Source organism: Dreissena polymorpha, chromosome 9 (assembly GCF_020536995.1).
Source record: "Dreissena polymorpha isolate Duluth1 chromosome 9, UMN_Dpol_1.0, whole genome shotgun sequence".
Taxonomy (NCBI): Eukaryota; Metazoa; Mollusca; class Bivalvia; order Myida; family Dreissenidae; genus Dreissena; species Dreissena polymorpha.
The window spans coordinates 58,124,691-58,151,335 of record NC_068363.1 but is presented as its reverse complement, the minus strand read 5'-3'; the positions used below and the strand labels follow the sequence as shown (position 1 = coordinate 58,151,335).

The window sequence follows — 26,645 nt, the reverse complement described above, 5'->3', positions numbered from 1 at the left end:
GTCAGGTAAGAGTAGTTTTGTCAAAGTATCAATCAAATCTAATCATAAATAAAGAAGTTATGGCATTTTTAGCAAAATTTAATAATTTGACCTTGAGAGTCAAGGTCATTCAAATGTCAAGGTAAAATTCAACTTGCCAGGTACAGTAACCTAATGTTAGTATGAAAGTATTTGAAGTTTGAAAGCAATAGCCTTGATACTTTAGAAGTAAAGTGGATCGAAACACAAAATTTAACCATATATTCAAAGTTACTAAGTCAAAAAAGGGCCATAATTCCGTAAAAATGACAACCAGAGTTATGCAACTTGTCCTTTTACTGTACCCTTATGATAGTTTGCGAGTGTTCCAAGTATGAAAGCAATATCTATGATACTTTAGGGGTAAAGTGGACCAAAACACAAAACGTAACAAAATTTTCAATTTTCTAAGTATAAAGGGCCCATAATTCCGTCCAAATGCCAGTCAGAGTTACATAACTTTGCCTGCACAGTCCCCTTATGATAGGTAATAAGTGTTGCAAGTATGAAAGCAATAGCTTTGATACTGTAGGAATAAAGTGGACCTAAACACAAAACTTAATCAAATTTTCAATTTTCTAAGTATAAAAAAAGAACATAATTCTGTCAAAATGCCAGACAGAGTTACATTACTTTGCCTGCACAGTCCCCTTATGATAGTTAGTAAGTGTTGCAAGTATGAAAGCAATAGCTTTGATACTTAAGGAATAAAATGGACCTAAACCTAAAACTTAACCAAAATTTTCAATTTTCTAAGTATAAAAAGGGCACATAATTCTGTCAAAATGCACGCCAGAGTTATCTAACTTTGCCTGCCATTCCCCTCATGATAGTAAGTAAGTGTACCAAGTTTTAATGCAATAGCATTGATACTTTCTGAGAAAAGTGGACTTAAACGCAAAACTTAACAGGACGCCGACGCCGACGCCAAGGTGATGACAATAGCTCTTTTTTTTTCAAAAAATAGATGAGCTAAAAATGATAGTAACTATATACTTAAGTAAATTTTGACATAAGACGTTTAATTTAACGCAAAATAAAAATTCATGGTTTCGAACGCATCTCTTTACCATGATCTCATACATTATCACGAATTTCTGTTTTCATTTTCCGCTTCTGAAAATTACGACATCTAGCAGTTAACTGTGAATAAATAACAAGCTTAACAAAAAAAACTGACCATCACATATAACGTGTTTTAAAGACAGGATTCCTATAATTATTTTGATGAATATATATAGGTTCTGAAAGACAAGGAAAAGTTAAGGTTATAGAAAATTCTATAAATTAAGCATCTACAATTGGTCGTCAAAGTCCCAGTTAGAATATGTAATGCAGTCGTGAAGATTGTTTGTAGCTTGGAACAGAACGTTCTTGAAAACGGAAATGACTTTAGAACGGGATTCATGACTGCCGTCTGTTGTAGCGAAATATAAGGACAAGGCCCCGTGTTCACTGATGTCACTAAAGATAGAAAACATACATATATTTAAAATACTTACACAGAAATTGAACTTTTATTATTAACAACTAAACATTTGTCCAAAGAAAATATATAATATGACGCTGGGTGAGCAGTGTAAACGAGCCTCGTTCTGGGAAAACTGGACTTAATGCATGTACGTTTAGTGTGGCCAAGATTAGCCTGTGCAGTCGGCACAGGTTAATCAAGGACGACGCCTACCGCTTTAATGGCTTTTCCGTTTCAAGCAAGTCTCTTCAAAACGAAAATAAGTCTATGCGCAAAGTGTCTTCCCACAGTCCGCACAGGCTTATATTAGACGACATGCGTTACGCCCCAGTCCGCACAGGCTTATATTGGACGACATGCGTTACGCCCCAGTCCGCACAGGCTTATATTGGACGACATGCGTCTTCCCACAGTCCGCACAGGCTTATATTGGACGACATGCGTTACGCCCCAGTCCGCACAGGCTTATATTGGACGACATGCGTTACGCCCCAGTCCGCACAGGCTTATATTGGACGACATGCGTTACGCCCCAGTCCGCACAGGCTTATATTGGACGACATGCGTTACGCCCTAGTCCGCACAGGCTTATATTGGACGACATGCGTTACGCCCCAGTCCGCACAGGCTTATATTGGACGACATGCGTTACGCCCCAGTCCGCACAGGCTTATATTGGACGACATGCGTTACGCCCCAGTCCGCACAGGCTTATATTGGACGACATGCGTTACGCCCCGTTTTACCAGAGCATGGCTCTTTTTTTTTACCACTGAAAAATAAATCCAAATAAATTAGTCAACAAAATCCTTGATTGGAAGTATCTACTAGTAAACTGACCACTTGTAGCGTGTCAATCAATTATTGAGGTGGTCAACTTTCAGTTTTCTGTCAACATGTAGGCTGTCCGGTTAGAGCAGTGGTTGATACACACGCTTCTCACCTAGGTGCCTTTGGGTTCAACACACGCCTACACGAAATATGTTTCAGTTAAAACTAAATGGCTGGAAATTGCAGCTATAATTGAAAAATTATTCCCAACTTTCGTGAGTGGCATAGTTAACCCTTAAAGCGCTGGAGCTGAATTTTAAAGGCCTTTGCAAACAGTTTGGATCCAGATGAGACGCCACAGAACGTGGCGTCTCATCTGGATCCAAACTGTTTGCTATTCTGATAGTATTCTTTGAAAAAAAATGAAGAAAATGCTTATTTTACAAATTCAGCAGACGAGATTTTAGCAGACGACAAATTACCCAGCATGCAAAGGGTTAATTAGGTAAGAGTGCTTTCCGGGTCCTCACATAATGCAGAATCGGGCGAGGAAGGACCTCGTGAACTTCGAAATTCACACCCACTGTCAATGTACTTACTTGTATTACAACGCTTAATGAATGCAAACGTTTGCAAAGTAGTCATCCAATTTATTTAAACATCTGCGATTTCTAATTCTTCTAACAACACTTAAATGCTCTAATAGTAAGTTTTCATCTTTTCTTTATTTGTCTCACTGAAACTTGGACACATAAAGACTCTTCTATAGATCTAAAAGGATACAGTAAACCTATTAACTCATACAGACGTTTGCAACACCAAGGAGCAAAACGCTCGAGTGGTGGAATAGTAATTTATATTAAAGACTCTATTCGAAAAGGTGTCACATTAGTTAAAAATGATATTGATTGTATTGTTTGGCTTAAACTAGATAAGTTATTTTTAATATTGAATCTGATGTATATCTTTGTGTTGTATATTTTGCAACTGAAAATTCCCCTGCTCATTCTTTGTATTCTTATGATATGTTTCAATGTTTTAAACTTGATGTAAATTTTTATCAATCCAAAGGAAAAGTATTTCTCACCGGAGACACAAACTTGCGAACGGGAAATAAACCAGATTATATTGAAAATGATAGATATATGAACGATATTGATTTTGTTTCTGACACAGATATTGAAACCCTAATCCCACGATCAAATAGTGACCTGAACATTGTTAGAGATCAACGTAAATGTGTTTTATGTCACCTTAATGATATCGAGGATGAGTATCACTTTGTTCTTAAATGCCCTTACTATGCCGATGTTAGGAAAACATAAATTCCAAAGTATTATAGATTTCGTCCAAATATGTTTAAGTTTATCGAACTACTTGATAGTTCAAAGAAAAAGGCGTTAAGAAAACTAGCCATGTTTTGTGTTAAAGGCTTTGAAATGCGAGAAAATGTATTATATATGTAGTATACATTATATAGAGGATATTTGTTGGATTCGGTGGATTATCGATTTTAATTCACGAGTGATCATAGAAAATAATATTTTCACGAGTGGCGCAGCCACGAGTGAAAATATATATTTTCTATGATCACGAGTGAATTAAAATCGATAATCCATCGAATCCAACAAATTTTCTTTTTATTTAATGCTTTATTTCACAGTTTATATATATTGTTAAAGAGTTTAACTAAAGAATTTCGTTGGGAACATGACGTCATTTCGTCAAAAAAATGACGTCATTAAACATAAACAGTGAAAATTATCGATAATTTTCACTGATAATTTTCATTGTTTGAAACAGTGAAATTATCAGTTTTAATTCACTGATATTTCTCTATAAACCACCAGAAAGCATAAAATAAATATCTTCCATAAAGCTAATAAGCTTAGAATAATGTAATACTTGTTGCAATCATTAAACAACGTTTTTTATATTATGTGGTCACTGAGTATTTACCTCTTCCATGTGACATTCTCACTTAAACATGTTGTATTTAATTTGTTTTTGAAACGATCTTTCTTTGAAATGATGTATGTTTTGTATATAGATGAAACGCATGCTGTTATTGAATATGTATGTTTATGACGATGAGCTGTATATATGCTTAAGTCAAAATAAACCATTCTGTTCTGTTCTTATTATATTGAATCAATCTTCAGAACAGCCCTAACCATTCGTTGAATATATAGAGGATATTTGTTGGATTCGGTGGATTATCGATTTTAATTCACGAGTGATCATAGAAAATAATATTTTCACGAGTGGCGCAGCCACGAGTGAAAATATACATTTTATATGATCACGAGTGAATTAAAATCGATAATCCACCGAACCCAACAAATTTTCTTTTTATTTTATGCTTTATTTCACAGTTTATATACATTGTTAAAGAGTTTAACTAAAGAATTACGTTGGGAAAATGACGTCATTTCGTCCAAAAAATGACGTCATTTAACATAAACAGTGAAAATTATCGATAATTTTCACTGATAATTTTCATTGTTTGAAACAGTGAAATTATCAGTTTTAATTCACTGATATTTCTCTATAAACCACCGGAAAGTATAAAATAAATTCTTGATAATTTTATTGACAGTAGTATGGCCCCTTTAAAAAATGAAAGGAGAAGCAAAATGTTATCTTGTATTTTTGCAACAGGTCATTTTGTATGAATTTCGGAACTCAAATTGGAAGACTTACGGATTGGTTTCCACGATAACCAACGCGTTATCGTCGCTCCCCCGCTCCGTCACCCGTCCCAGAGTCGTGAGGGGCAGCCTCAATTGACCGAGGGTGGGGACCACGGCGCTGAACGGCACCACGGGCGTGCATGCCCGGTCCACGTCAGAGGTGAAGGTCATCTCCATGGCGACCGCGGATACTTCCACGATGTAGATTCCTAGCGCTAGGTTGAGTCGCGTGGTGTCCGCATTCGGAACAAGGCGAAGGAATAGTTTTTCTGAATTGGAATGTAGAAAACAAACGTTATTTGGAAGTGTTCGTTTTCATGAGCCATATTGATGTACAACTGTGATTTTTGTCCAAATATGATAATTCGTGTAATGATAAATGCAGACAATAGTCATTTGCATGTTTATAAATTTGCAACGTTTCGAGAAATTCGGCTTTAAAGCACGTGCGCAGCTTGGTCTGCGTTGTCCGCATAGACTAATCAAGATAGCACTTTCCGCTTTTATGGAATGTTTCGTCTCTTCCAAAAGAAAACCCAGTAAAGACGGAAAATGTCGTCCCTCGGTTAACATTTTACGCAAATGCATCAAGCCTGGTTTTCCCAGAGCCCGTCTCAAATATATGAACAGAAAGTAAATGTGTGTGGCATAAAGATATATGTTATGGCTTATTAAAACTGGCGAACCAGGCGTCTAATTAAAATTTCTTTCCCCCACAAACAGTACGCTTAAATGAAACAAAACAGTAAGCAATCTTAATCAATTTCCTCCAAGTTGATATAAGATAACTACCATTAATACTAGTAGACAAAGTACAAAACCAATGCACATACATCGGCAGGTTTGATCCCCGTTTTTGTTTGTTTGTTTGTTTGTAGTGTTGTTTTTAATTCTGCCAAAGTGTTTATACACGTTCAGGTATACGTGTTGGGTAACACGGGTTGTAATTTTCAATGGCCATTTCTAAAATAAACTGTTTTGTATGACAAACATAACTCATTCACGAATTTAAATAATACATTTATTAAAATTAGACAAAATATTCGAAATTTTTAGTACCCAGCGAATGTTTCGGCATTCATCTCTGTTTAAAATATAACTGATTTCGTCAGCTTTCTTGAACTTGAAGTAACTCTTCTTAAATGGGCCTTTTCACAGATTTTGGTTGTATTGAAGTGTCGCGCTCATACAATTAGAGATGTATTTTATACTTTATATATGCAATCCACGTAGCATCACAAAACATAACTTTCCAAATTATTCAATCGTTTCGCGTTGCAACGCTTTATAACTTTCATGTTTTTAAATCGTCAAAAGATGCATATAATGGATAGTTTAGAGCATGGTAAATGTTCAGTATTACTATTTCCTCACACATATACCTACAACGAAAATTTGCGAATCTGAAACATTTTTTGTCAATTTATCAAAACGTAAAAAGGCCCCTTTAAACCTGCAAAAGTTAAAAGGACGTGTTCGTAGATTGACGCATGTTTTGAACTATGTCAGATAATACCTTAAATTATTATATTTAACCACCGCTAAATTACAGTGCTCCCTTATCATGACAAAAATATAATTTAAGAAAGAACAAAGTATGTATCCAGCGGGGCTCGAACAGTGTATACTGGAATCAGTTATTACATAAACCGCTCGTTTATCAGGGCAATTATATTGTGAGCCACATTTTATACATATAAAAAGTGGTCGACTCCATATTATTTAATCGTTTGGCGTTTGTAATGTTAAATAATTATAATAATTTCAAATGATGATAATTCATAAACAACGCTAAATGTTCAGTATGAACCTACGTCATTAGTGGTGTTTCGCTCTCTGATTTATAATGTTGTTATATTTTTTGAATGTGTGACATAAAGTTAGCAAAATATCATTTCCACAATACGTAAAAAAATCACTTTACGACTTCGAGTGACATTCTTTCATGTTGTCTTTAGAATAAACAAAAATCTGTAGACGAAATCATTTGAAACTGCACATCGACTAAATAATAAAAATAAAACATCGATACGATTGATTAATAAAAATATCATTACTAGTTTCAGCTATATTCTCCCGTGGAAAAAGAGCCTTCCGGATTGCCCAGATCCACTTCCGGCTAACCATAGATGTTTCCCCTGACAACACAATGATCGGAGCGCCTCCGGAAACGATGTGAAACGCATGCGCGTGGGTTTTTGATGGGACCATTGTCACCTCTGTTATATCTTTCAATTCGAAGTCCTCAAACTTCGTCGACTTCGTGGTATTTTTCTCGTATATGCTAAGATAATGGACGCCATTTTGTAGAACCAGCTCTACCGTTTGTGTCCGCCAAGGCTGTAACGAAAGTGTTTTAGCCTCGGTCATCCAGTTTAGGGTGAGTCGTCCTGATTAGCATGTGCGGACAGCACGGACTAATCTGGGACGACACTTTACGCATATACATTAAATCCCGTTTTGTCAGAGCGAGGCTAATTTCTATGCGACGGCGTTCGAAATTCTACAGTGTGCTACATGTTCATGAAGTTAGTCATTGCACGATTATCACCGGAAGGTGTCCATGATGCAATGAGGGCCGAAAGCCAAAGCTAAAATCAAAGCCTTAGATAACATACAAACTGTTAGTTTAACAGCTTAAACTGACAATCTACTAAGTATAAACCGTAGATAGTACAATTTAAACATACAATCAACGACAGTCAGCGTTTTGGAAGTTTGTCTTAAAAATAAATTACATTCCATAATCATACTTTAAACATATAAGCCTCTTTCTGAAAAAAACTTGTCTTAATGCTTGTGCATTAGGTGGCATCTCAGATTTGCCTGTACAATTCGCACAGGCTAATCAGGGACGACACTTAACGCTCTTATGGATTTTTTTTATAGGACGTCTCTTTTAAACGAGAAACAAATGTGTACGGAAAGTGTCAACGCTGATAAGCCTGTGTGGACTGCATAGGCTAATCTTGGACGACATTTTACGCTCATGCATCAAGCCCAGTTTTTATAGAATGCGGCTCATATGTTAGGCGCCAAGTTGCTCTTACATTGGGACGCCATCCACGTATAAACGTCGACGGCGACTTGACGTCGAGGTCTCCGCTTAGGATGACCTGCCGACCGACCATTTAACCTGCAAAGAGAAACGTATGTTGTTACTTTTATTTTACATCGTTTTATCTGTGCAGTCGATGGCTCAAAGTCGCAGGTACCGACAATACAACTTGTTTGTACCGACGAGCTAAACAATTCCTTATATGTGTCTTGTTCTGTGAAAATTAGGCATAATGCATGTGCGTAAAGTGTCGTCCCAGATTAGCCTGTGCAGTCCACACAGGCTAATCAGAGACGACACTTTCCGTGTTAATGGTATTTTTCGTTTAAAAAGAGTCCCTTTTAACCGAAATTCTCGTTTATGCGGAAAGTGCGGACTGTACAGGCTAATCTGGGACGACACTTTACGCACATGAATTATGCCCAGTTTTCCCAGAACAAGACACATATTATCGTGTCCCCGCACCAGTTATACATACAGATGTGATACGAACAACTATGGTTTGAATGCGTTACCGCTACGATTTTTCACGATGGATTTCGTTTCTAATAATATAAGCCATAATCATATAATTATTATCATGCTTTACCACTTCTACGTGATATTTGTAGCAAAAGCTAAAAGTTCGTACAAACTTTGAGATAATCCGTACAGGCAACGCGACTTAATCGTCTATTTTTCGTGGCTCATCGATACGTTTAGGAACATTCGTGGTTAAATGTCTTTTACGAAACACTACGAAAGCGATTTCCAACCGTGAGATCGTTAGATACAAATCAATAACACAGTTGTTATATTCATGACATTAAAAACTAAACAGTATCATCAGAAAACTAGAATGTCCAATATTTTATTCAATTGTTTAATGATCAATCGAAACGCCAATTAAATATATATCACACACTACAGTAAACATTTATTAAACTTACCGTTATAACATAACCGACTATATGTTAATCGTTTTGACATCAGTAATGGAAATATAGAATACCCACACTCAAAAACAAACACTGTTGCTAGAAACGTCAACAAAACATCCAAACACGGTCCCATCAACACAGTTTCCTATGCTAGATAAGCTGCCGTAAATATTTATTTAAAATTCTAGTATGATCCATTTACAAGTATACCCACTACAAATATGCGGATTATAAATAGACATAAGACTGGACATGCTTCGATTCGTCTATTGATTAAAAATTCAATAGAGAAGAGTGAAATTGTTCTAGTTATTGATTTCAAAACTTTAAACAGTCAAGGGAGACAATGTCTGATAGCTCAAGATTATAAACATTAAAAAGATCTGTCCCAACACGATGCGCACGATTTCTTCTGATTTTATAGGATTATGTTTGTTTTCTGTCACTCTCCTTAATATTAGGAGTTTACTATCTGTAGTACATAAATAGCATTTGTGAAATAAATATGAACTGTTATCAATAAGAGCGATGTTTATTCATTAGCTTAGGCGAATATAATTAAATGTATGTGAGAAGTCTTCATATAAATTATACTTACACACAAAATTAAAGCTAAGTACCTCACTCTAAGCTATAGTTATTTAGACATAGTTGGTTTCCTTTTTGTAGGAACAGTATTGTTGACCAAAATGTTAAATTACAGGTCATGGTTATGTGGATTATAATGCGACCATGCATAATGATCCCCAAATATGTGAACAGTTTCAATAGAATATCTGAAGTAGTTAATACATAGACCAGTGGTGCACGGAATCATCTTTTTCATTATACTTTTCACCTTGCAAGCTCTTTATAAGTCGTGGTGGCATAATCGTGCTAAAAGTTGGATCACATGTACGTGCATTTTCATAAAGAACATACACACATGTGTTAAGTGTTATTTGAATATATGTTGAAGATATACAGATATATTTTCTAATTACAAAAGGGGCATAATTCTACTAAATTGCATGTACGAGTCTTGGTACTTGATGAGTGACCTTGCATAATTACCCAATCAACATGTGTAAAGTTTCCATTGAATCCCTGTAGTGGAAACAAAAAATTATATGGAGATTAGCATCACGAAGACTCTTGAGGTAGGAGTTTAGCTCGACTATTTGGTGAATAGTATATGGTTTTCATCCATCAATTATATTATACCGGACACTGTAGTCTGCCACCGTTTATACCAGCAATATGAAACATAGTTGAAGGTTGAATTTAAAACAAAATCGGAATGATCATCCCTTTGCGCACATTTGAGATTTTTATAAAATAGTTACCAAACATGACAATAACAATAAGCCAGTTTGTCATCCAATCAGCTTTCATTCTTTAAAACTAATTTTTGAAATTATAAACAGAATGTATTTATGATTTTAAATACGAATATTATTCTTGACTGAAAGCAAGTATTCACTGTTTTAAAAACAGTGAAATTACCTCTTTAATGCTGTCATAACTGGGTTATTTTAAAAGATAGACAGAGACTTACAAGTATAACATACTTCAACTTAACAAGTTAAATAACCGTGTACATTATGGCACACCAAAAAATTGGTAAAATCAATAATTTTATTAAAAATAAGTAATATTATCAAAACAATGTCGACAAATTGACAACAAAATATGGTTCAGCTAATGCGTGCAAAGCATATTCACAGAATACAAATAAAATAAGTGCTTTGTCACAGACAAAGCAGCAGTCCGCTACCAGATAAATATTGTGATAAGAGGCAGATGAAACACTATTTGGTTTGGTTTTCTCTAATTTCCGTTACCATAGCAACAATATGGTAGTCTGCAAAGGCTAATCTTGGACAACCCAGTTTTTTTCCGTGATTGTGATTAAGAGACTTTCTTTAAACTAATCCATAAAAGAAGAAATCGTTCTCACAGAGATAAGCATTTGTGGACTGCGAAGACTAATCTGGGACAACACTTTAGGCGCATGCAATAGGCCTGGTTTCCCTAGAGACCAGCTCAAATGTCATTGTATGTACATGTATTTTCCTTACTCATAAGAATTTAAGTTAAGCCATGGTATATATTTTTGTTAATTCCCTAATATTTAATGTCACATTGAATACATGTTTCTTCTCAACTCAAATAATCATATGACCAAACAGGTAGTATGTCATATGTGGCCAGCGTAGCTTCAGCCCAGCCTGTGCATTCACACAGTCTGGAGCTTCTCTGTCCGCTAATGAGACCACAAGACAGTGCATGAATTTAGTGGTCAGGGTAGCTCCTGTTCAGACTGTGCCTTTGCCCAGGCTGGGCTGAAGCTACCTTGACCACATATGACATCAGACCCATTTAGGCATCATGCGGTATTTATCTTAAATTCTAAAAAAATAAAAAAAATGTGCTTACTAACTTTTATATTCTATATCTGGTCAAATTTGATAAAATATGGCATACAAAAGACTGTTATAAAATATGGCATGCATTAACAACCTCAGTCAGACCGTTTTTATCAAACTCTTTTTCAACTGCAAATACTTCTAATTTTATGAAAACATGCTAATTAACCTAAAAAGCTGATAACTAATGGGATGTCATTTGAGGTTTCGCAAAATTAATAACATGCTTATAATCAGTAAAGAAAAAAGGAGCAAACAAAAATTCTCGAAATGTTATTGAAAATATATTCAAATTAAAACGAATATTGAATACAAATAATTGGGATGGCTGTTCACTGGAAACAATGAACAGCATGTGACAAATATCCTTTTTTTATTTAAATTAATCAAGTATTAATATCAGAGATGGCTATATTTCAGTTTTGTATATATAACGATGAACTGGAATTGTTCAAGTTATATGCATAAACTTTCTGTTCTGTTCTGCTATTAACATTTTGTGATTGATGTGAGACATTATATCTTACAACAAAATCCTTGTCCATACAAAAACAATGTATCAACCAAGAAACTTTGTACATATAAGAACTATCAATATACATGTAGTTGGACAAGTATACAAGCTTAAACATGACATGGAAAAAAAGTAAAAAGAAAATCAGTAACAAAACTAATAACAGCAAAATAGGCTCTCATTTTAGATTAAAACTCACAACATAAAGGTAGTTTAAGATCTTCGGACCAACATAAGTATTACCATATATCAACAAAATTATAAATTACTGGTTTAAGCTAAATAAGATAATAAGTCAAATTTATTTATTTGACATGTGTCTATAAAGACTTATAGTTTTATTATAGTATAAAGACAATCAATATTTACAAACATGTATTTGTACGAGGATTAAGCACAATAAATTAAACTGATACTTTGATTCATTGATATTTACTTGTGGTTTTTATAATATAATAATATACAAGAACATGAATAACCTAATGTCAAGAAAAATTTACTGTTTAAAACTTTACAGACATTTAATTCATTTCATGTTATGTTCAATACATAATCTATATATGGGTATATTGAGAAAACATGAAAATATAAGTTCAGAATGTGTAATCCTTGCTTCTTTACATCGAAAGTTATTTAAGGTTTAACACAACTAAAAACGAAATGCATCAAAAATGAGTCTATTTCAATACCTTGGTAAAAACAAATTGACAAGCAACCTCACCAAAAATGGGATTACACAGATAAAATAGTAAATGTCAAAGATATGTTAAAAACTTAATTTTATAAAGTGACCATATATCAATTCAGAAATTTCAGTAAAATACAAAGAAAAATCTGAGTATTATATAATGAAAAAAACCCAACACATTAAGCTCTCTGTAAAAAAAGTATGAACTTTGATTGTTACATTTAAGCTGCTTCATGTGAAAATAGGTCTTTTACCAGATGCATTCAGCGTAGCTCCAGGCTAGCCTGTGCATTGGAACAGTCTTGTTAGGCACTACCCTGTCTGCTATAGAATCAAGCAAGGTTTTGTTGTCACATTAGCAGACACGGTAGCTCCTGCAAATGCCCAGCCTGGTCTGGAAATAATACCGCCAAATCTGGCATAAGACCCATTTCCACATTACACTGCTCATTCTTTTTGAGACAGCAAAACACCAGACAATATACAAGGAACACTACAAATACTGCTACTTATACTAAATGCATAAGCACTTTCTAGTCATTTGGTCATGTGACGCTATAAGACCGTTGGGGCGGAGGTTTTGTTGCACAGCAGGACGACTTTTTCCTTCGATCCTCCGTTATGCGATGGGAATTACGCAGGTGAATGTTCGAGGCCATGCTGTCGCTGTACATGAGCATATCATTTGCTGGTAGTCTGCGTGCTGGAATGCACAGGAAAACACATGAGCCCCATTTTGAGAAAACTAGGCTTAGTTCACGTGCATAGAAATTTCGTTCCAGATTAGCCTGCGCAGTATGCACAGTCTTATCAGGAAAAACACTTTCTGCCTAGTTTGGATTTTCTTTGAAAAGGAAAGTGTCGTCCCTAATGAGCCTGTGATGATGGCACAGGCTAATCTGGAATGACAGTTTGTGCACAAGCATTTAGTCCAGTTTTGCCAGAACGAGGCTCATATCATCTGCTTGCTGGAATGAACAGGAAAACATTAAGTTTTAATGATACCAGTTGTCATTATTTCTGGTATGATGCACCTAGGCCAATGACAAGTGTCTTGGAGCAGAGGAAAATAAAACATAGATTAATTAGTGTTTCGATTATTCTGTTGTCGAGTGTAATTGTTTCATTGAAATTTGTGGATGTTAAGTATTGTTTATGAGAAATGGTTTCAGGACAGACCAAACATGCAACCGATAGGAGGGGAAATGCAATTCGACCCTTTCCATTGAAGGGGGCATATTAACTACTTTTCCATGAACAGAATGAATGGTATATCGCATAGCATTCTTAAAAATGAATTTTAAAACCAAGCCAGTTGGGACAAAGTCCTGAACCAACTACAAATATGAATAAAAAGTTGTTTGCGTGAAAAATGTTGCCTTGTTGCTGAACCAATACTCGTCCCACATGTGCACTGACCTATTTCCTCAAACAGGGTCTGTATATTGGCCGACGTCAGCGCGCTGGTTTCAGTAAAAATGGCTCCAAGTTCCTCAGCAAGCTCCTTGGCTTCTGAAAACAGACCAAGTGTTCTATCCCTACATGACAATCAGCAAATTAACCTTGTTCTGGGAAAACTGGGCTTAATGCATGTGCGTAAAATATCTTTCCAGATGATTTTTTGCAGTAAACAAAGGCAAATCAGGGATGACACTTTCTGCTTTTATGGCATTTTTGGTTTAAAGAGTCTCTTTGAAACAAAAATCCAGTTTAGGCAGAAAGTGTTGTCCCTGATTTGCCTGTTAGGACTGCACAGGCACATATGGGACGACACTGTACGCACATGCGTCCAGCCCATTTCTTTCCAAACGAGGCTCATTTAATTACTATATGGTAAAACAATGTATATCAGAACTTAAACTATGTCAAATTGTAAAATATGCTTGACTTCATTTAATTATTTTAACTTTCCATCATTTTCTTTCTCCATTACTTCATGTAATCTTTATTTGTGTGGCTAATGCTGGTTTCATTATTGATATATTTGCGTAAAATAATGTTTGCCACTTTGCCACTGCCTATTGTACTTTTTGTGAGATGTCCTTGATTGTGTACTTTGTCGTCTATTTTCAACTTTTAGCTTTCTACAACTCTTAAGGCCACATTTTCATCGAATTTGATTTAACTTTGTTAGAATGTCTGTCTCAACAATATGTGGGTCATGTCCATCCAAAAACTAGGTCACCTGGTAAAAGCTTAGAAAAACCTTGTAGCCACTCTGGAAATCACATTTATAGCTCAATCTTGATGAGAATAGTAAAACAAAATTGGGTTTATGTACCACAATCTGGTCAGGAGCTACCCCATCCGCCATTAAGTCACATAAGGTTTCATTGTGTGCAAAGAAGACAATGTAGCTCCTCACCCAACAGAGCAAATGCCCAAGCTGTGCTAAATTACGCTGGCACCACATGCCATAAGTACCATTTTTACATAATTTAACACTGGACAAATGAACCAATGTTTGCTAAACTCAATTTTTGAATGGCAAGTCCCAGTATCCACTGGTCAATCTATGCACTCCAGGGCCCAGTATCATGAAGATGCACAATGTTTCAGCTCAACTCAGAACATGAGCTTTAAGACTTCACTCAACTGAGAATGTCAGTCAGCTCAAGAACAACCTCAAATCTCATAAATACAAATAAATGTGCCGTGCTCTGAGGAAAAGGGGTTTAATGCATGTGCGTAAAGTGTTGTCTCAGATTAGCTAGAGCAGACTGCAAATCAGGGACAACACTTTCAGCCTAAACTTGATTTTTGCTATAAGATACTTTCTTGAAACGAAAAAAATCATAAAAACGTTAAGTGTCGTCCCTGATTAGCCTGTGCGGACTGCACAGGCTAATCTGGGACGACACTTTACGCAAATGCATTAAACCCGTTTTTCACAGAGAACAGCTCAAATTCAATTTCCTCCCCAAACTCATGATTGATTCAAACAAAAATACTCAAACAATCTTCCATGAACACCAAATTGAGATGATCAAACTCATCTCTAATATTGAGAGAAAAAATCAAAGTTGAATCAGAATATTGACTTAAGTATGTTAGTAATACTAGTACCACCCTAACCGTTTCGCCTGACTCACTCTGTTTGGACACCTCCCGTAGGTCGGAGAGGTCACACTTGTTTCCCGCTATCGCGAGGACAATGTTGCCAGATGCAGCCCGCTGAAGTTCCCTAATCCAGTCCCTCACTGCGGGAAACGATGCCTGAGGTGAGATAGTGAATTTCATTTTTTCATGTGAGCTGTGGAAAAGTGGGTTTAACACACATGGGCGCTAAGTGTCGTCCCTGATAAGCCTATGCAGTCCACACAGGCTAATAAGGGATGATACTTTCCATCTTATCATACAATACATTTTTGGTTTTGTCCACTTACTTCTTACATTTTATGCTTCTGCCATTAATAGCTAGGTTCAAGGGCACATAACTCGGGAATGTGCTGATCACTTAGCATGAAAAAGGGGTCTAAAGATATATTTGAAGCTTGAATTAAATATATAAAGAAATGTTGACACAGTTTACTCCTTATACAATTTAATGCATAAAAATGCTAGGTTCAAGGGCACATGAGGATAACTAGCATGAAACAAAACTACATTTAATTTTACAAAAAGCTACATAATTTATATTAAATTTAATTTAATTTATAAACCAATAAATATATTAATATATGAAAACATGACATTCAAAATTAACAGACCAACACACACACAGACAAAGAAATCAACAAACAAATTTACAGAATGAGTCCTGTATACCCTGCCAAACTGTGATTGTGGGATTATTAATATTTAATTTATGATGTTTCAACAAAGTAAGAAGAAATACATTTAACAAATCTTGAATGTCAACAAGATAAAAGGCATTAAATTAACAAAATAATTACTTATGTAAAGTTGCATCCTCAAAAAAGAACTGTGGTTTCAAGCCTAAGTTAAAGAACTGTGTTTTCAAGCCTAAGTTAAAGAACTGTGTTTTCAAGCCTAAGTTAAGTTAAAATTACCCTTGTGACTTTGTTTAAGGCAAGCCTTGGTAAAGGCTTCTAGCCAGATTCCTTGGGTCCCATCTATGCGTGATAAACATTACATAGCTGTTTGCAACAGTGGTAACAATTAACTTGAACTTGTCAATAAACTCAACATTAAAAGGGCATGAAAGTAGACCCAGCAAACAAATACCGAAACAAAAATGCTAAACCTATACAAATGCCACAGCTCCAACAGTGGGCAGTTTAATGTGTTAAATGTCACTTACTTCCCTTGTAACATAATACACCACAATAGAGAATGACACTTACTTTCCTTGTAACATCATACACCACAATAGCTAATGTCACTTCCCTTGTTACCTTGTACACCACAATAAATGTCACTAACTTCCCCTGTAACATGGTACAGAACAATAAAATGTGACTTACTTCTCTAGTCACATCGTAAACCACAATTGCTGCAGCTGCCCCTCTGTAGTACATAGGCGCAAGAGATCTGTACTGGAATATGGCAACAAGACAAATGAGCATCGCTATGGGAAAACAGATCTTAATGCATGTGCATAATATATTGTCCCAGATTAGCCTGTGCAGTCTGTACATGCTTATTTGTTAAGACACTTTCAAACAAAACTTGATTTTTGCAAGGAAAACACTTCCTTTTTAAGAAAAATACCCTTAATGCTTAAAGTGCTGTCCCCAATTAGCCTATGCAGACTACACAGGCTTATCTGGGACGATAATTTAACAATATGTATTAAAACCTGTTTTGCCAGAAGGAGGCTCAAATACAGTGTACACAATTACACTGCAATTCAACACATACAGTGTACACAATTACACTGCAGTTCAACAAATACAGTGTACACAATTACACTGCAGTTCAACAAAACACAAATCATAATCATTGAGCAAATTAACTTCACGTCAATTGCAATATTTGTATACAAGTTTTGAACCATTTATTAAATACCAAGGTCCAACAACTTGATAGCTGATTGATTGTGTTAGTGTGCAAGACATTAATTTGACTTAGCAATACTCTTCAAGGCTCAGGTAAGTTGACATTCATCTAATTTGTGCAGTAAAGACATTCTATTCATGTCAGTGTCTATTTAGACATTTATTAGGTCCTTCCACACCTGACGCTGGATTAAATGAGGAGCCGGAATGTATCAAACCACTTGTGCCTCATCAACTTACTTTTTAGTTAGAATGTTGTCCTAACTTTCATGAGTTTATTAATTTAAGTAAGTAGGAGTGATGGGAGACATGTCTGGTCCAAACACATTGCAGCCTTAAGCATGGAAGGACCACAGACATGTCTGGTCCAAACACATTGCAGCCTTAAGCATGGAAGGACCACAGACATGTCTGGTCCAAACACATTGCAGCCTTAAGCATGGAAGGACCACAGACATGTCTGGTCCAAACACATTGCAGCCTTAAGCATGGAAGGACCACAGACATGTCTGGTCCAAACACATTGCAGCCTTAAGCATGGAAGGACCACAGACATGTCTGGTCCAAACACATTGCAGCCTTAAGCATGGAAGGACCACAAACAAATTGCAGCCTTAATAATGGAAGGACCTCATTAGCTTCAAATTACACACACGCACAAGCCAGCACACCTGCCCTCATGCATGCATGTGCACACACACATATTATTGTACAACAAAGACTTGCCTTTCAGTTATTCTGCAAAACGGGAGATATTGAACAATATTGTATGACAATAGAATAACCTTCTCTTGCCCCGCAAAGGGAATAATTAACAAGATTGTTTTACTATAGAGTTACCTTCTCCTGGCCCGCTGTGTCCCAGATCTGGAAGATGTATGTCTTACCATCCAACACAACCTGCTTCGTCATGAAAGAGGCACTGGAATAACATGACATATGAAACTTTTAATGTACAATGCTCTGGGAAAATGGGGCTTAATGCATGTGCGTAGTGTTGTCCAAAATTAGCCTGTGCAGTCTTCACAGGCTACTCAGGGACTCCACTTTCCCCTGTTATGGTAATTTTCGTTTAAAGGATGTCTCTACTTAGGGAAAATCCAGTCTTAGTATTCTTCTGACTGCACAGGCTAATCTCAAATGGCATTTAACTATTAGAGTTTAACTCTGTTATCCCAGAGAGAGGCTTAACCCTTTGCATGCTGGGAAATTTGTCGTCTGCTAAAATTGTCTGCTGAATTTTTAAAATTAGCATTTTCTTTGATTTTTTTTTCAAAGAATACTATCAGAATAGCAAACAGTTTGGAGCCTGATGAGACGCCACGTTCTGTGGCGTCTCATATGGATCCAAACTGTTTGCAAAGGCCTTCAAAATTCGGTTCAAGCACTGAAAGAGTTAAACTTCACAAATAAACTCGAGCATCTCACAGCAGTGATGAATACCCCCCTGAGAGCATGTTGCTATGGGTAGCAAGTTGTAATGATAATGTCATTGCATGTTGCTATAGGTAGCAAGTTGTAATGATAATGTCATCACATATTGCTATAGGTAGCAAGTTGTAATGCTTATGTCTTCGCATATTGCTATAGGTAGCAAGTTGTAATGCTTATGTCATCGCATATTGCTATAGGTAGCAAGTTGTAATGCTTATGTCATCGCATATTGCTATAGGTAGCAAGTTGTAATGCTTATGTCATCGCATATTGCTATAGGTAGCTAGTTGTAATGCTTATGTCATCACATATTGCTATAGGTAGCAAGTTGTAATGCTTATGTCATTGCATATTGCTATAGGTAGCAAGTTGTAATGCTTATGTCATCGCATATTGCTATAGGTAGCTAGTTGTAATGCTTATGTCATCGCATATTGCTATAGGTAGCAAGTTGTAATGCTTATGTCATTGCATATTGCTATAGGTAGCAAGTTGATATGATCTTGACATAGAAATTGGAAATTGTTTGGTGTTATTGGCAATCTTCTCATTAATAATGCTACTTTAAGTGTAAATAAATTGAGCCTCATTCTGGGAAAACTGCAAATAAAGTGTCAACTTACATTCCCGTGCAGTCTGCTTACAGGCTATTTAGGGATAACAGTTTCTACCTCAGAGGGATTTTTGTTCAGCAGAAACTTGTTTTACCAGAAAGTGTTGTCCCTGATAAGCGGATGTGTACTGCGCAGAGGCTTAAACGACACTTTACCCACTTGCATTAAGCCCAGTTTTTCCAGAACAAGACTTTATTATTCTAACATAAATGAAAAATTAAATAACTTGAGCTATTGCTGACAGTGATTGACTACCCCTACATAAAGCTTTGACAAAGGTTGAGCCTTTAGACGTTTGACCTTCAAAGTGGTTAATAGCAAGCAGAATACCAAGTTATACAGTTAAACATTTGTGCCTCATTATTTTTTAGTACCTTAATGTTCTGTCAAATTGTAGAGTGGCCAAGCCAAATGATGTCAATAAACTCTGTATTTTGACCTCAAAAATTGACCAAGACCTTGAAAGCAGCTATATGGTTTTGTGTGCAATTACCATGAACGTAAAGACTTGTGAAAAATTATTGAAAACTCAATCAATGCATGGGTATGTTACAGTAGGGACTGCTTCTTTGGGACAGACTGAAAGGTCAATCATCCCAATATAGCCCTCAACCTAGAGGGGTTATAATGAGAAACAAGCAAATTTGTTGAATTGATATCCCCCATTATTATACTTCTGGACACAAGATACAAGGGCCATAACTCCGTTATTATTCGATGGTGTACAATGCCATTTGGCATGCATCATCCTCTTATCTATATATATACTCATACCAAGTTTCAATGAAATCTGCCAAAGCACTTCCAAGATATGGCTCCGGACACAAAAGTGCCGGCTGGCCGGCCGGAAGGACAGATGGAAGGACGGACAGACAACGCCAAAACAATATCCCTCCACCTATGGCGGGGATTAAGAATACCCATTAATAATAATTGCAGAGTTCTCCTACCCTATAGTGCTCTCCAGGTTCTCCTTGTATTGGTCTCTCACAAAGCGCAGTACAATACTCGACTTGCCAACTCCCGACTCCTGTCAGCAATAAACCACATGGGATGTTATCTCTTTTTTTTTCACAACTCATGTGTTTAATTCTGTTTAAGTTTTCAATTTTGTTGGGTAAATGTTATTATTCAGGTTTCTTAACATATTTTTCTACTTGTTTTAAGACATTGTTTGGTTTAAGATTTAACCACGAAAACCCTAAGAAAAAGAGAGTGTTTTAACACAATTACTTGGTATTAGGTTTAACATCAATAGTCATCACTTTATTAGTTTAATTTCCAATGTAAAAGAGTGTGACAAATTTTAAAACTATGACAAAACCGTCCCAAGACAGCATTCTCAAGTATTCATTTGCATTGATAGCATATTTTATATTTTCAGTAAATCACCAGATGTTATGACCACCAGGACATTTTTTATTGTTAATATCAGTAACTGTTAAAGAGATATATAAAAAAGTAAACAGGACAAAATAACTTCAATTTCAATTAAATTAAATAACTCTATTTCCTTAGCAAGGTGTGCATATAAACATTAAAAAAATGGGGGGGCAAAACTTCCATTGAAAGTCTTGTTGATACATGTACTCTTGTTGAACTAAGCAGAATATGCTTATATGCAGAATTTGTTGACTTTTTTCTTCTTTTTCATTTCAAGCTTTCCTAACTGCTCCCCCCACACTCAACATGCAATCACATGATATATCTTCATTTATGCAATTTTCACATAAAATTTCACCACAAAACTCAATTTATAGGACCTTCAATATTTTCATTTTTTCTATTTTTAGTAACAGTGACCTTGACCCAACTGGACTCAGCTGCAAATACAATTTCAAAGTGTCATCATTATTGGAAAGTTGGAAACTTTATAACATATTATATTTAGTTTATTAACAAATTGTATGTTATTACATGTATTAAGATGTAACCTAAAAAATACAGGATGGTTGCCGATAAAGAAGTAGATGTTTTGTAAAGAAAATGTCCCTGGACAAGTAAACACTTCCACACCCCTGCATGACAAATATATACAGTAGTTGTGAACATAAATGTTGTTTTCTTACCCCCAGCAAACAGAGTTTGACTTCCCTTACTGACATTCTGCATTAGACTTATATCAAAGGGAGTTCAACTACAATTGTCATCAGCTTTAGTCATTCTTCCTGAAAATGAAATCAAAATAAATACTAGTACTGAACTTTAGGTTCATAATCAAAATCAAATATACTTTGCACGGAATAAAATTTGCTGAATTAACAAAAAGAACAGAGCGGTCATTATAGCGTTAAAATGGGACAATCATAAAAAACTAATACAGTCAAGTTACCATTACCGGATCATTACTCATAGAGGATCACTTTGATGTTCAAGACTGCGTATCGCAATAAAATGTTGACATTTTTAGATGATTTTTTTGCACACAGCATCTTCAAGGCCTGTTCTTTAAAACGCTTTGATTGAGTTGTAATCGGAGCTACACTTTGTCAAACATTTCGTATGTTTTGCTGACATGTATATATGACTTCCGTCAAGTTTCCAAATCGAGGTTGAACATTTTTCGCGGCCACATGCTATAACTCTGTTGGAAAGTAATAAGTTTACGCATTAATTTAAAGGCCATTTAGTAGTCTTTCTGCCTGCAAAAGTCCATTTCAGTTTTGATTCGTGTTCAAGATTTTTCAAAACCTTAAATGAAATGAAAAACAAGGGCTGTTTGTAAAACATGCATGCCCCCCATATGGGCTCTCCGTTGTAGTGACAGCCATTGTGTGAATATGTTTTTTGTCACTGTGACCTTGACCTTTGACCTAGTGACCTGAAAATCAATAGGGGTCATCTGCCAGTCATGATCAATGTACCTATGAAGTTTCATGATCCTAGCCATAAGCGTTCTTGAGTTATCATCCGGACACCATTTTACTATTTCGGGTCACCGTGACCTTGACCTTTGACCTAGTGACCTGAAAATCAATAGGGGTCATCTGCGAGTCATGATCAATCTACCTTTCAAGTTTCATGATCCTAGGAATAAGAGTTCTTCAGTTATCATCTGGAAACCATTTTACTATTTCTGGTCATCTTGACCTTTGACCTAGTGACCTGAAAATCAATAGGGGTCATCTGCCAGTCATGATCAATGTACCTATCAAGTTTCATGATCCTAGGCATAAGCGTTCTTGAGTTATCATCCGGAAACCATTTTACTATTTCGGGTCACCGTGACCTTGACCTTTGACCTAGTGACCTGAAAATCAATAGGTGTCATCTGCGAGTCATGATCAATCTACCTATCAAGTTTCATGATCCTATGCCTAAGCGTTCTTGAGTTATCATCCGGAAACCATTTTAATATTTCGGGTCACTGTGACCTTGACCTTTGACCTAGTGACCTGAAAATCAATAGGGGTCATCTGCGAGTAATGATCAATCTACCTATCAAGTTTCATGATCCTAGGCATAAGCGTTCTTGAATTATCATCCGGAAACCATTTTACTATTTTGGGTCACCGTGACCTTGACCTTTGACCTAGTGACCTCAAAATCAATAGGGGTCATCTGTGAGTCATGATCAATGTACCTATGAAGTTTCATGATCCTAGGCCTTAGCGTTCTTGAGTTATCGTCTGACAACCACCTGGTGGACGGACAGGCCGACCGACCGACAGACCGACCGACCAACAGACCGACATGAGCAAAGCAATATACCCCCACTTCTTCGAAGGGGGGCATAATTAGGGCAATATCGAATCAAGCGTGATAATATGCGTATTGATAATATATTATATTAAAAAATATGCAAATCTTGTTGATTCTTACAATAAATGATCTCAATCTTAAATAAATGTTTTATTTATGTTCCATGTTCAATATTAATGATTCAAACAATTTATATGGTTTATAAGATGCCCATATCTTTTCGATCTATTAAGGATTTTCAACAGATAATTCACACAAGAACACCATACGTAAAGTGTAGATACAAGATCACATATAAAAAACAATTAATAACAAAAAAATAAATATAATTAATAACTGGCAATGTAACCTGGTCATTGTAAACAACGCATTTCATATTTTGACAGTTCAAAAAGCATGTAAGATGCCCCCCAGAGTGGTTTCAGTCACGTGATCCGTTATGGCTACAACTGATCCGTTAATGCATGCATTCTGCGGCGACAAAAAGGTATCACAAATACATTTTGCCTGCATTTAAAAATAAGATTATGTGCTGAATCAGTAAGCAAAGGTAATATTTAATCAAACTGGTGTAAAAGAAGTCTCAAAACATTTTATTTTTTTACCAGAACAACTTAATAATGCTACTGATCAGGTATCCTCTATGTGCCTAATTTCGATCAGGTGCCTAAGTTCGATCAGTTTTTTATGACGTATTTTCGAATACCAGCACTTACATCACGCGCCAGCCTTCCTGTGAAAACTCATAACAGAAGTCGTTATTCCGTCAACCTCTCGTAAAAATGCGGTTTAAACAGGTCTTTATGAATAACAAAGCTTAAATTTTGTTATCGATACCTCATTTTTCATGCATTTACTGCACTTATATTCTTTAAATCACTATTAAATTCATAAAACATCCATCAAAATACTATTTTCTAAATTGCCAGGGACGCTGCAGTATTCAGGGGAGGAAATACAAATCTCCGTAAATAAGCGCTTTGTTTTCCTGGGGCTCATAAGGGGGAATTCATGAATTAGATCGACGCATTACATTTTAAGATAACAGACGTCCAATGTTTATTTTTAAATTCAAGCTCTTAACTGCAGCGCAATTGCCACGAAAAACTGGCTTTTAGAAGAGGTGAGACATTCCTATGTCCACATTGTGTTTAGGAAAAATATCGTATTAAAATGTAAATTTGTTTGGTAATTTTACAAATGTGTGTTTATGAGTGTTTAATGTTCTTTTCTGTTACCTTCTTAAGTTGTTAGTTGTAGTTAATTTTAATAAATATTTAAGACACGCAATACAATAATCTTCAAAATATATGAATAACCTTTCTTTTAAAAAAACAACAACATTCGAATGTCTCGCTCCTAGCTTAAGTATTCGTGTAACAAATAACTATTTATCTACCCCATGTGAGCCCCCATTTGTGACGTCATGAAGACAGCTGGTTGACCTTAGGAGTGCTTCTCAGTGACGTATATCATATGGGGTAATAAGATAGTTTTTAACCGTTTTTTTGTTTATATTTCATTTTTTTGGCAGATTTGGATACAGTTTTGAATACTCTGTCTCAATACCATAGAAAGTTTTCAGTAATCGTTGTTGATGTCGAGCATGCGCAGAGACAAAGTTTAACGTGATCGAACTTAGGCACACAGAGCATAATGGTAACTTGACTGTACTGATTTCATTCTGTCAATCAAGAAAAAATGTGCCCCATATTTAAAGTACAACTAAATGGGCAACATGTTTGATTAAACTAGATTAGAACTAGAAATGGCGCGGCAGAGGCCAACGCGTATCCCCACGCCGAATGTTTGACCTAGGTGTGCCCCAGGGTTGGTAATGGGGCCATGCATAGCTGAGATTGACCGTATTGTCATAAGAGAAGTTCATCATCAATTAGAAGTGAATTGGTGTAGAAATGAAGAAGTTATAGTAAAAGGCAATTTTGGGTGGGTGTGACATATGTGGGCAGGGCGCCCCAGGGTTGGTAATTGTGCCATGCATAGTTGAGATTGACCGTATTGTCATAAGAGAAGTATCAATTTGAAGTGAATCGGTGTAGAAATGAAGAAATTATAGTAAAAGGCAATTTTGGGCGGGTGTGGTCTATGTGGGCGGGGCCCCAGGGTTGGTTATGGGGCCATGCATAGTTGAGATTGACCGTATTGTCATAAGAGAGGTTCAGTATCAATTTGAAGTGAATCGGTGTAGAAATAAAGAAATTATAGTAAAAGGCAATTTTGGGTGGGTGTGGTCTATGTGGGCGGGGCGCCCCAGGGTTGGTAATGGGGCCATGCATAGTTGAGATTGACTGTATTGTCATAAGAGAAGTTCAATATCAATTTGAAGTGAATCGGTGTAGAAATGAAGAAATTATAGTAAAAGCAATTTTGGGTGGGTGTGGTCTATGTGGGCGGGGCCCCAGGGTTGGTTATGGGGCCATGCATAGTTGAGATTGACCCTAATGTCATAAGAGAAGTTCAGTATCAATTTGAAGTGAATCCGTGTAGAAATGAAAAAAATATAGTAAATGGAATTTTTTGGTGGGTGTGGCCTATGTGGGCGGGCGCCCCAGGGTTGGGATTGGGGCCATGCATAGTTGAGATTGACCCTAATGTCATAACAAAAGTTCAGTATCAATTTGAAGAGAATCCGTGTAGAAATGAAAAAATTATAGTAAATGGAAATTTTTGGTGGGTGTGGCCTATGTGGGCGGGGCGCCCCAGGGTTGGGAATGGGGCCATGCATGGTTGAGATTGACCGTATTGTCATAAGAGAGGTCCAGTATCAATTTGAAGTGAATCGGTGTAGAAATAAAGAAGTAAATGTAAAATAACCTAAAAAAATGAGTGATAATTTCTGACGCGGCCCCACCCCAACCGCTATAACTTTTGACCCAGGGGTCAGATCAAAATTCCAAATAGTGCAGGGTCGCACATATGCTCATAGCTACCATGTGTGTAAGTTTCAAGATTCTAGTGCTTTTAGTGTAGGAGGCGATAGTGGCCAGGACGGACGGACGGACGGACAGACGGACGGACGGCGGAGATAACCACAATATCCCCACCTTTTTTTCAAAAAGCGTGGGGATAATCAGCACCTTAATTTAAGAATATGTGAAAACTCAATTGTCATATGATAAGTCCTGAAAAAATGTGAACGCATTATATTTATAATTACAGTTACAATACATGCTAGAACAAAAGTGAGATGGCGTCGTTTCCATTTCATAAAATTTAACATTAATATTTGTTTATATCCCAAATTTCACTATATGAACAGCTTACATCAATATATTTGCATGCAATTAACAAGAAATCAATAACTTCAGTGTTATTTGTAAACAATCTTGTAAACAGGAAGTGTTTTCTATGAAGTCACATGACAATCACGTG

General features: G+C 36.2%; 2 protein-coding genes across 4 annotated transcripts; both read right to left on the bottom strand.

The window, feature by feature from the left end:
- Positions 1-9,085, bottom strand: LOC127845267 (uncharacterized). The gene is made up of 5 exons (XM_052376094.1): positions 8,941-9,085; positions 8,004-8,089; positions 7,011-7,293; positions 4,964-5,222; positions 1-1,482 (listed from the first exon to the last, which is right to left on the bottom strand). The coding sequence occupies exons 2-5, from the start codon at positions 8,082-8,084 to the stop codon at positions 1,314-1,316; spliced, it is 792 nt and encodes a 263-aa protein (XP_052232054.1). The 5' UTR covers positions 8,085-8,089; positions 8,941-9,085; the 3' UTR covers positions 1-1,313.
- LOC127845268 (ras-related protein Rab-31-like) lies at positions 8,837-26,645 on the bottom strand. 3 transcript variants are annotated; one of them, XM_052376096.1, is made up of 8 exons: positions 26,538-26,605; positions 21,620-21,718; positions 20,501-20,580; positions 18,343-18,424; positions 16,969-17,040; positions 15,634-15,757; positions 13,961-14,053; positions 8,837-13,244 (listed from the first exon to the last, which is right to left on the bottom strand). In XM_052376096.1, exons 2-8 carry the CDS (start codon positions 21,653-21,655, stop codon positions 13,087-13,089), a joined length of 645 nt encoding a protein of 214 aa, XP_052232056.1. In that variant the 5' UTR covers positions 21,656-21,718; positions 26,538-26,605; the 3' UTR covers positions 8,837-13,086. The 3 variants fall into 3 exon arrangements, with proteins under 3 accessions (XP_052232056.1, XP_052232055.1, XP_052232058.1); XM_052376095.1 differs by having other exon boundaries at positions 11,611-13,244; positions 26,577-26,645; XM_052376098.1 differs by lacking the exon at positions 8,837-13,244 and adding an exon at positions 13,372-13,509.